This window comes from Platichthys flesus, chromosome 9 (assembly GCF_949316205.1).
Source record: "Platichthys flesus chromosome 9, fPlaFle2.1, whole genome shotgun sequence".
Classification (NCBI taxonomy): domain Eukaryota; kingdom Metazoa; phylum Chordata; class Actinopteri; order Pleuronectiformes; family Pleuronectidae; genus Platichthys; species Platichthys flesus.
The window spans coordinates 8223368-8234969 of NC_084953.1; the positions used below are offsets into that span (position 1 = coordinate 8223368).

Sequence of the window (11602 nt, forward strand, 5' to 3'; positions counted from 1 at the left end):
TGAGAAGAAAAGAAGATCTTGAATCCTTTAATAGAAGCAGTGATACCTATAAATAGTGAAGATACTACTGCACACAGTTATATACACACAGAAGTTACAGTTGAGTGTAGAAAGCTTTTGTTTTTTTTTATGTTGGCACAAGTCAATTACGTGTGTTCATTATTTACAGCAGTACTACGTCTACAAGTATTTAAAAAGTTGGCAGCACCCTGGGGTTCTGGGGTGAACATGACCTAGATAAGTTCATTTTGGCGAGTTTACAGTACACAGAAAAATGACACCATGTGAAATCACTACATGACATTCAGAGTGAGACATTCAAAGCCTGAGAAGTTGAGAACAAACACACAAACTTTGGTTGTTGACAAAATGCACCAATAAGTCAAGTTTTCTAACACTGCAGGCAGCAGCTTGAAAAGTAATCTGGGATCAGATATTTTTATTTAAATAACCCGGATACCTCTTTCCTACATCCAGTCAAGTATAAATGTATAAATATCTATATACACAGATGGAAACATGTGTACATAAGGCAGAAGTGCTTCTCTGGTAAAGTAGATGTTCAGACAGAATTGACTCGTATAGGAGAGTCAAAACTCTGCAGGTCTTTGCCATCAAAACATCTTAAATCTAGTTATCTCAGTCGAATTCATATCATTGGAACATACTTACTAAAGTGGGTACACACAGTTTATCCTCACACTCCATTATCAGCTCATTTAAGAGGGAAGTTGTGTGTTCATGTGTAAACTGATTAAACATTGTGCGTGTTGTAAAAGTCCATTATTAAATCTAAAAGTACAGTTCCTCATCTTTACTATATGATGGAGTATTAGGGTCATATTGAAGAAGAAATAACTGACACCTTGAGAAAAGAGTTGCAATTTAATATCCTAACTTACAAGAATGAGGAGAAACATATTTAGGATTTCCAGAACCATTGCTCTCCGTAGTTTTGATCTTTCTGGATCCAAATCTTGATGTTCAACCTCATTGTTTCTTAAGAAACCATCAAGTCCTGATTCCTATGATAATGTATGTAAAATTACAACTTTATCTCATATCATCATGACTATTATCTTGTAAATTAAAAGCTTATTCTCAAATCTCAGAATAATTTTCCTCTTCAAGTGGCCCATTATGCTCCATCCTATGGCTTTGCAGCTGCAGCCGTCTGCTGTCTATACACTGTGTTCGTCCACAGTGCTGCCAGGCTTTCACTAATTTAATCTAAAATGGGCAAAAAACTAAAAGAGATTTTGTTTTATGTTACACTTATTATGCATTCTGTGCTTGGCTGTTTCAATATTGACCCTTTGGTTAAAAGAAAAGTGAGTACACCCCTACGTAACAAACCGTAAAACATAGCGGTGTGGACCAGGGTAGACAAAGCTATCAGAGAAAGATAAATAGAAAAGAAAAAACCCCCCCAGAAGCACATCCCGAAGAAAATCGAACCCAAAGAGCAAACAGAGATGATTATGAAAACAAATCAGTTTACATACCAAGATTATGAGAGTCTGTTATTTTACACTCTTGATGAGACATTTATTTACGTAAGATGATGAGTGACGACTGTGCATATATAGACGATAAATATTCATGCGTCTTACTTCACTACTTTACAAATCCGACAGGCTAATCCAGTGATGCCGCGGAGCACTTCCTCCGGCTGAGCACCTTTACACAGCGTTAGACATTACGGGCCCTGCAGTGTCCAACAGCCTCAACAGAGACTACAACATTCAATTTTAAATTAAATTTGTTTTTAAGTCGTTATTTGTTATTAAGAAATTGTTCATAATTGCAATAAATATTAAATATGAGCTCGCAAGACCGTTCTAACCACTGAAACCTATAGAAAAAGTAACGTTTACCTTGTGTGCTGTTATTTATATTCATATAACATGATATGTTTTAGGAATTTAGCTTAAATTGATGGAAAATGAAGTAAATGACACTCTTTTTGTGAAGGCAAGACTTTAATGCGAGTCCCACTTTGTCTCAAGTTGTATCAGATTGGTATCGTAGCACCGCGCCATGTAAACAGAAAGAACTGTATCTGAGAGAAGAGTTACGTCATCAGCTCAACGTCACGCTTATGCTCTGAAAACGTGACTGTCGTTTCATTCTGTGCCAGTCACACACTTTTTCCTTTCTGTAACCTCCTTTGTTTTGCCATCTATGCACGCGAGCATGTTTCCCTACATTTTGTTTTCGTTCTTGTGTTTTGTGAGTCCAGTAGTTCATTTGTTCTTAAAGAAATAAATACATGATGCATTGAATTACACCAAAAAACAAAACTTTAAGGATCATAGACTGTATATAAATATGGACGACATGACAGCTCGCCACCTTATCAATACCCGCCTCACCCATGTTAGCAGATGGGACATTGACCAGACTAAAAAGTAAACGTTTAATACATTTTGTAAAAGAGGATTTTGTTTAAATGAGTTAACCTCATGATTGACAGTTGAGACTGATTGGTGAAATCGGCGTATCGGTGGGCGCTCGCTGCCCCAGATCACTACTGCACAGACTCAAATGACTTCCAATACTGTTGTGCGAGAAGGTGGAGAAGCAGCGTCCGTCTTTATACACAGTTTATGGATATAGTCTTAGGATATATATATATATCCTAAGACTAAGGCAGGTGTCAATGAAATATGGATTGGTTTGTCAATCAAATTAATTGAAAGAAGTTACCAGACCATCCAGAAGGAAGCAGGTATCGTTCAGCTCTGTTTGTGGACTTTACACATTGTGCAGCTCATCCACATCTCCGGCCTGCAGCAGAGCACTGCAGGGGAGACTGGGCGCGGCCCTGTCCTCAGCTCATCTGCTCCAGGTAGGCCGACAGCAGAAGTGCGGGAGGCAGAAACTCGTCTTGTTTGTTCACCACTTCAGTCTGACGCGATCCGTTGTGGTCAGTGCCTGAGGGTCACAGCAAACAGACTTTACTCTCTTTCAGGTGACTCGAAACACAAACAGGCTGAGACTGAAGAGTTAATGTAAACCAAAGATAAATTAGCATGTGAATACAAACGTTTATGTGCTACAGTTGTGTCAATAACCCTTTACTGGACGGTTAACTGATGTTTTCTGCTAGCAGCTTCATCATGCATAAATATCTGTAAACTGTTATTTACAATCTATGTCAATGAACAAAAGAAGCAAAAACAGACTAAAGAATTGTTGCCTGATGTTGAGACAGGATTCTCTGTTGTATTGTAACATACATGTGTGTTGGTTTGTGTTTCCACTCACTTGCAGAGACGAGGTCCATGTACTGGCAGACAGCGTGAAGCAGCAGCCTCTCAAAGCTGATTCACAAACACAAACAGAGAGATTACTTTTCTCTCCTCAATTGTTCACCACACAGATCCATAAATACAGTATGTTTGCCTGTTTTCTCTCACATCCTGTTTTTGTTTTCTGCAATAAAGGTTTTGTGTAATGTAATATGACTCCAGCTGGGGAGACTGTGTTTTTGTTGAAGAGCTGAGGGGTGAGTAAGGTTTGTTAAAATAATCCAAGAGGCTTTGGAAGTGGAGTCAAGCTGTTTCAGGCTCTGGTGAGATGTGAAATATGAATTTGAGAGGTTTTCAGACCAAACCCCTGCAAGGTAGCTCAAAGACAAATCTTTGCATTTACATATATTTATATAAATTGTATATGAAGGAATTCTACCTGCTGGCGAGGTTGGTTGTGTAAACCGAGCGAGGTTGTGTGTTGAAGAAGCTCAGGAGATTATCCTCGAGTACTTCAAGAATTCCCTGTGAAGAGGAATAAACAACACAGTGGGTGTCAAGAGGGAAGAGACGTTAGAGGTTCCATCTACAAAACAATCATATTCTGATTATTTTTATACTTGATAATATTCTATAATCTGCTGGTTATTGTCTCCAATCTAAAATTATGAAAAACACTAATTTGCAAACACATCTGTAAAAGTTTTGTCTGGTCTAATAAACAAACAAGTGAATAACGTCTCTTCATCTTGACCTGATGGAAAAAACAGTGAAGAGATCGGATCACAAATCAGATAAAGTCTGAAGCTGCTGTACACGACACAGACCCTATGAGAAGAAGACATTACTCACCAGTGGGATCTGTTTCCGCTTCAGAGTGGCTCGCAACCTGCGGTCGATCCTCTGGAAGCTGTCCTGAGCAGTGAAGGCAGGATTTACTGTGGAGAGATGAGTGATGGTCAAACAAAGGGACTGTCCTTTCAACAACCGACTGACAGCCACAAGACAAACTGAGACACTCACTATTCCTCTGGTCTTTGAGGAGCGGGTTGGGGTTTTTCTTCTTGGCCTCCTCCTGCTCGAGCAGAGACAGCAGCCTCTCCTGCTCCTCACCGGAGCAGTTCATGAAGTCGCTCCATGGCTATAAAAAAAAACCAGGAAGTCAAACTAATCAGTACAGAATCAGGCCTCAAAACAGAGCAGTGCTTGATAAAAGTGAAAGAACTAATCTATTCTGCTGTTATTTTTTGAGTTCCATTAGAATTGAGTTTACGTTGGTACGTTAAATATCCAAGAAATAGTCAGTGACAAAATTTTAAACCTTTTACATGTTGCCGTAACACACTCCCTAAATATTGCCTAGTTTACCTGTAAGATGAGCAGGTGGGGACTATTTTACCTCTACGTAATTTCTGTTGGTGCAGGCCTCGGTGAAGATGGAGGGGATGGCCGGGTTACTGCAAACCTCCAGATCATCTGTGGAGCAATCATCCTTCTCGAGAAGATTTGCAAGAAAGCGTGCTGGTTTCCAGAGAAGGTGAGAAGAGGCAAATAGAGATTAATGATGTCTATGACTTCACTGACAGATGAACATATTCAAAGTGTTAATTTGCCAGAGAACAGAGAACTCAATGAAAATGCTCTTTTCACACATTTTATTGCAGGTGAAAATAATTCTACTAGTGGTATGCGAGACTGAACAGATCTTCTGGCGTAGTTCTTACTGCAGAATCTTCTAATCTGATGATATTAAAAGGGAACTCACTGTTCTCCAGGCGGCGGAGGCTCTTCTTCCCTTTGGCTCGAGGAGTGAGGTCCGAGTTGCGGATGGCTTGGTTGATAAAGAAATGTTTCTTTTTGCTGGGAGACACTCTCTTGGCGGGAGAGCTAGGCAGAGAGGAGCATTTACGCTCCTCTATCAGGCTGAGGAGACAGAGAACAGGGTGTCAATTTAATCACACAATTATATCCTGAAGGGATGTAGCTGTAGCTGAAAACCTTCTTCAGATTGTTTTAAGTCAGTGATGTTTTATTTATATTTACAGAACCTGTTTGTCACATAAACAGGTTCACAGGGTGATTTGAGTGAGAGTTCAAATACTGTAGCAGAGACTATTAGGAGAATATTATCCAAAGCTTGTTGTGAATAGGTTCAGCATCTTGTGAGGTCATGGGACTCCCTTGATTGTATGTCATGTAGCCAAGAGGGCCAGTGCCAGAGCATGAACAGTATAACTTATCTTTATATGACAGGCAACCACTGTAAGGACTGGTGTTGCTTGTTCTCTACCTTATCAGCATTCAAGCAGCAGAGTGCTTTATCAATAAACATATTTATAACTGTTTGGTTTAGATAGGATGACATTATTAACCTAGACTACTGGATTATGGTTTCAGTGTGCTGGTCTGAGAGAGATGGATGTTTATCTGCTGTATTGGTAAAATGCTAAAAAGCAGATTTGGTGACATGGCACCAAAAGTACATCTGCAAAGGCCCCATATGAAACCACATCTCAATTAACTACAGGTGTATGTTTGGATCTGCACCAAATTGCAAACACTCATAGATGTCTGTCCCCTTAATATGCCTGATGCTTACAAATAGGGATCAACATTATGTTCACTCTTGAGCGGATGTCCGTCCTGTTATTCATGCATAATCATCAAATCTCAAACCCTATGGCTGAGGTGGACATATGTTTTGCTCCAGTGTCACCAGGACACCGTGCAGTGTTTGAATGGATCAGAGCAGCATCCTGCAGCAGCTCCAGATGTAAGTCAGTGTCGTGTGAGAGGACTGTCTCCTCATCTTCAGTTGCAGGGACATGTTCAGGCTGCAGCTTATAAACACCACTGCAGTGAGCAATTACCTCTGGATTATTCACGTTTCCCAACAACAATAATAAAACCCACAGTTCCACTCTGACATGTTCTTGACAGACAGACGAATAGAAGTTTTAAGCCCACAGTAGATAGGTGTGTGACATGTTGTGGGAAACACCCTGGATCGAGGATTTAATAGTAGAAACACAGATTTCACTGAATTCAATGCCAACCACAACACCCCCAGCCAGTTAGCTACACACCAACTGCAATGCTAACACAGGGACGAGGGATGTCAACACGACTCGAACCTTCAATCTGAATATTAGCATCAACCTGAACTAGCAAATATGAGTTTATGGAGTTTTTTTTATTTATTGGAAATTCACCAGACAGGGTTACAGCTGGTGTAGCCGCCCACAGCCCTGACTTTAAAGCTCGCGAGCTATTTAATGCCCATGCTAATGCTAACTAGCGTGCTAACGTGTTATGACTCGTCATGGAGACTCACATGTAATCCTGCTCTTCGTTGCTGTTCGACAGAACGACCATTGTTCCGGAGCGGAGCCGCGCGGACAGAGCGGTTCACCGTGTGCACGTGCGGGAGGTAAACAGAGTGAAATCCAGATTTAAACAGGCACTGGGTTTAGCAGCTAACAGCTCACCTGCTCCTCCCACCACTGACAAAGACAGGAAGAAGAGGCGGAGTCATCCATATCTATGGAGTCATCACTCCACAGAGATTTTATACATCTGTCACAAAGCCCCTCAGTGCATTACCTTTAACACTCTCAAATAGTTTAGATAAAATTAGATAAGGAAAGTTAACTTGAGATAGGTTTGAGTTAAGTTAGCTAAGTTTAGATAAAATAAGATTCAGTTCATACAAGTAAACATGAATAGTTCAAGTTCATAGTTCACATTTAAATTTTGAACTAGTTAATTTCATAGTTTTAAAAGGTGGAAAGTGAGAATGAAAGACTTAACTTGTTAAAGAAAACCTTACCCATCACTACCCCTTGCCTTTACTGTCTGAATCTTTATCAGACAGTGTGTAAAAATCCCTCTCTGCTTTCTCTTGCCATCTGTATATGAGACCAAGAGATGTTGTGTTGCACGTATGGCCTGCCCCTTTAAGGAAAGTTTGTAGTGTGTGTCGTAGTGCACCTGGGCATTGTGGGAAAATACGCTAAAAGTGTGTTTATATAACGAGAAGTGACGGACCAACTAGATGGGATGCGATAGTTGCTCCTGTTGTATATCCGAGAAATTAAATGGCCGCATTCCAAGTAAAGAAACATCTCCTCCTTCACGGAGCGGTCCGTCCGGCTGGTTAGCGGCAGGACAGCGAGCCAAGATAACCAGTGACAGGGGCGGCTCCTGGTACAGGCGACATAGGAGACGTGACACATGCAATGTAAAACAATACATTAACGTCACACCATCATCCGGGAGGAACCGGGAAGCGCCGCGGCCACACACCACACACACGCACACACAGAAGCACATAATGTCCTGTGGGGGGGTGGCGGCTACAGTCACCAGCATCATTTACCCCTGAACCAGCGCGGAGAAATAATTATGATGAAAAATTACATATAAAAAATAAAATATGAAATGAAATATAAATTAAATATAAAAAAATTAAATTAAGTTAAATTATTAAAAAAAAATTAAATAAAAAAAAAAAACTGCGCGCGCACATGCTGCGCAGAAGCCCATTGCGCACATGCTGCGCAGTAGGCTTCTGCGCACATGCTGCGCAGAAGCCCTCTGCGCACATGCTGCGCAGTAGGCTTCTGCGCACATGCTGCGCAGAAGCCCACTGCGCACATGCTGCGCAGAAGCCCTCTGCGCACATGCTGCGCAGTAGGCTTCTGCGCACATGCTGCGCAGAAGCCCACTGCGCACATGCTGCGCAGAAGCCCACTGCGCACATGCTGCGCAGAAGCCCACTGCGCACATCCTGCGCAGAAGCCCATTGCGCAGCATGTGCGCAGTGAGCTTCTGCGCAGGATGTGCGCAGAGGGCTTCTGCGCAGCATGTGCGCGCGCAGTTTTTTTTTTTTTTAATAATTAATTTAACTTTTTTTTTTTATTTTCATATTTTTTTTCCTGTTATATATTAATCAAATTTAAATTTACATCGTGGAATATCTTTTGCAGTCAATAAGAGATCCCTGCCTGTTTAAAGAGCTTAGTAATTTGTCAGTTTGAAGAAGGGAAGGAGAGGGGTTCGATCCCGGGACCTCCGTATTAATGTCCGAACACTTTACCGACTAGGCCACATCGCCAGATGATTGTCACGAGGAACTAAGCACAGTCAGGCTATGGGCAAATTATCGTGTCTGTGTCCGTGTCATTTTATAGTGCTTTTGATAAACACTTCAGAGAAAATATTTTCTACTTTACATATATTTGACAGCCTTACTTATGTTACTTTTATATTTTTGGCTTTTAAATACTCAATGATTTAACATACTGTCTCGTCCCCAAAGCTGTCTAGGGAGAGGGACGAACAATTAGAAAATAAAACCGGGCACTAAACAAGGAAGCCAATACGTTTTAAATGTTAAAAAGTAAATACCAATTTATTTGATAATAACGGTAACAAAAAACACCCTTCCTCAACATGAAGGGGGAAAAGAAAACATCAACCAACCACCACAATAAAGCACATAGCCCACAGCTCACAGCAAACAGCACGTCAGTATGGCCCGTCTCCTCGCCACGTCTGATCCCGCACGGCTGCCTCGCTCACTGACACAGCTCACCGGCCCACTGGCTCGCGAACTCCTGCCTCCTGCCTCGCTCACTGGCACAGCTGAGGGTCTTTATCAGCCACACCCTGATGACAGAGTGGCCTCAGCTGCGCCAGTGGAGGTGCTTCTGACTCTCCCACCTGGAGGAGATATGAGAGGGGGAGAGAGAGGGGGAGAGAGAGAAAACACGGCACATAACACCTACTTTAAAAACCTATTGTTAGAGAATAACCCAGTAATTCATAACCTTGTCTGCTGTGATGTCCTGAGGCTGCCCCCTGCTGGTGGCTGGGCTGCTCTGCTGCTCTAGCTTGGTTTGTGCAGCTTGTAATTAACTAAAGTTGTCCATAAAAGAAAATCATTAATATCCTTCAAGGGCAATTTGATGTACAACCAGCAATCAGTGCACAACAAAAATGAACCAGTATATACAATGTAAATCCAATATAAAAACCATATAGTAGCAGGGGAAAATTTGCTTTTAATAAATTCATTGATTAGTCTACCAACAGAAAATTACCCGTCAACTATTTACATATTCTCGAAAATTTCATTCAACTTTTAATTTCCTTAATTTCCCATTCTCGGGGAAAGAAAACAAGAATTAGTACAATTTAGAAACACACCAGTGAAAACATCACTTGGATTATTTATGTTCAGGTTCTGCCATCAGGTCCCTTTCACCTAAACCTCACCTACTGGAATCTTTAAGCATTGATGTAAAATCTAAAATAACATTTTCCACCCGTGCATCAGTGACTGGAGTTTGTGTTCATGTTACCATAACAGCCAGTTTAACAGGCTGCAGCATCTGATTGTTTTGAGACTTCTCTCACTGCTGCTGGACTGAAAAGGAGCTGAGACGTTTCTGCCACTAAAACTAAATCCTGTTGAATCTGAACAGAATTTTTGGAATCATTTCAAGAGCCTTTTTTGGGGGGAGATGAGTGGACGACGTCAGAGAAGATTCCCTGAGGTGGTTTCATCCAGATTCTGTGATGGGGAAAAAAAGGAAAACAGTGGGACTGGAAAAGTACGAAGCAGACACGCCTCTGATCATCGTGGGTGAAGTGAAGATATACCCTCCCAGGATGAGAGAGGTGAAGTCAAAGGAGAGGATTAAGAAAGTTACCACAGCAAAGAAGGGCACGGCTATATGTGAGACATCAGGGAATGTAATGAAGCTTTGTGTCAACTTAATGCCTGTTTTAGCTGCAGCCAGAGAGGAGGAGGAGGAGGAGGAAGAGGAAGAAACCAGCTGCACAGGGGCAGAGGAACCCGAAACCACAGACACAAAAGATCCATCTGTGACCAAATTAAAGCAACAAGCATTCACCACAAGTGATTCTTACGCAGGATTAACCAATGCAAGCAAACAATCACTCAATCCTCTGTTTGTGCTGCCGCCTATAACGGAACCTGCACCAGCTCCTGAGTGTTGTGACCATCACAGGACCAGGAGGTTCCCCACACCTCTACCTCCCATCGGTTCATCTGAGAAAACAACAACCACCATCTCTCCACCGGACTGCACAAGTGAAGGCTGTGGAGGTGATACAACAGTGTCAGACAGCAGGCCCTGGATGGATAATGTCCTGTTCTCCAAAAGTGTGAGTGAGACCTCACAAATGTCTTTTCAATATCATTTAAAACCTGAGCTTCACAGGCTAAAGTGTCACCATTTCTGTTAGAGTGAGATTTTTTATGTATTGTCAGCCTTGAGAATCTACATCAACACGAGTTCAGAGGAAATGTTGAAGTCACAGTTTTGCACAAGAGCCGTTTCTAAAGCCAGAAGTTACAGCAACTTCCTGAAAAAATGGTTGAGTTATACAAAAATATAGTAATTTACAAACAAAATGTCTTAATTTGAGTATTAAAACAGATTTTGAGCCATATTTCATGTATTTGAAAAGATAAAGTTATAAAGTACAAAAGTATTACTTTAACTTAAAAAATAATTTGTATATGTTTTTTGTGGCAAGAGGTTAGATAAATCTAAAACAATAGTTGAGTTAGGTCAGAGAATCTGCAGACACGTATCTTCAAAGCAAAAAAAGGTGAAGGAATGATTTGACTTTTTTTTCCCAAGAGATCTGCTGAGTTCCGTCTTCCTGACATCTCCCTGTCCAGTCTGGACGCTCTGCTGCAGACTGTCACGCTGAAGCTGGCGAGGAAGAGGAGAGGATTAGGTGATGAAGAAGGTGGACCGTTGAGACAAGTCCAGTCTGATCACCTCCTAATGACTGTTAGTGAACAACGTTTGAGAGAGAAGAGGGTCGGGCAGCAGATCTATGAAGGGTAAAACGCAGCCTACAATGTGGTGTACAAAAGGGTCCATTTGGATTTTGTGCTTATAAACAATAACTGAGGAATTTTAATTACTTTTAAGATCTCGTCCTTTACTATTGTGACCTTAAGAGACACTTATGCTACATGATGGTCAAAGACCCGCCCCATCCAATGTTATTTTTCTCTCTATAAAACAGTGGATCAGCACCAGAGACACCGGTGGCTGGACACAGTGTGAACAGACAGAGGAGGCTCCCTCCTCAACCCGCACCCATCCTCACCATGACCAAGAAAAACTTCCCGACTTACACATGATGCAGGGAACTGGACTCACAACATACAACACAGTGCTTTAAAAAAACAATAAAGGAAACAATATAGGTTTTATTTTCCTTCAAGCCAAAACATTCACAGCACAAGCATACCTGTTGTTTCTCTACACTAGTATATTAACATTATATAATGTACATCT

At 41.4% G+C, this 11602-nt stretch overlaps 2 protein-coding genes across 2 annotated transcripts; one reads left to right on the forward strand and one right to left on the reverse strand.

Annotated features, from left to right (window-relative positions):
* On the reverse strand, positions 1 to 6773 carry r3hdm4 (R3H domain containing 4). Its single transcript, XM_062395861.1, has 8 exons — positions 6589 to 6773; positions 5020 to 5177; positions 4654 to 4775; positions 4278 to 4395; positions 4107 to 4192; positions 3694 to 3779; positions 3271 to 3326; positions 1 to 2937 (listed from the first exon to the last, which is right to left on the reverse strand). The coding sequence occupies exons 1-8, from the start codon at positions 6627 to 6629 to the stop codon at positions 2834 to 2836; spliced, it is 771 nt and encodes a 256-aa protein (XP_062251845.1). The 5' UTR covers positions 6630 to 6773; the 3' UTR covers positions 1 to 2833.
* Positions 6774 to 9563: 2790 nt separating this feature from the next.
* LOC133961043 (uncharacterized) lies at positions 9564 to 11467 on the forward strand. The gene is made up of 3 exons (XM_062395979.1): positions 9564 to 10448; positions 10931 to 11139; positions 11328 to 11467. The coding sequence occupies exons 1-3, from the start codon at positions 9837 to 9839 to the stop codon at positions 11443 to 11445; spliced, it is 939 nt and encodes a 312-aa protein (XP_062251963.1). The 5' UTR covers positions 9564 to 9836; the 3' UTR covers positions 11446 to 11467.
* The last annotated feature ends 135 nt before the right edge of the window (positions 11468 to 11602 follow it).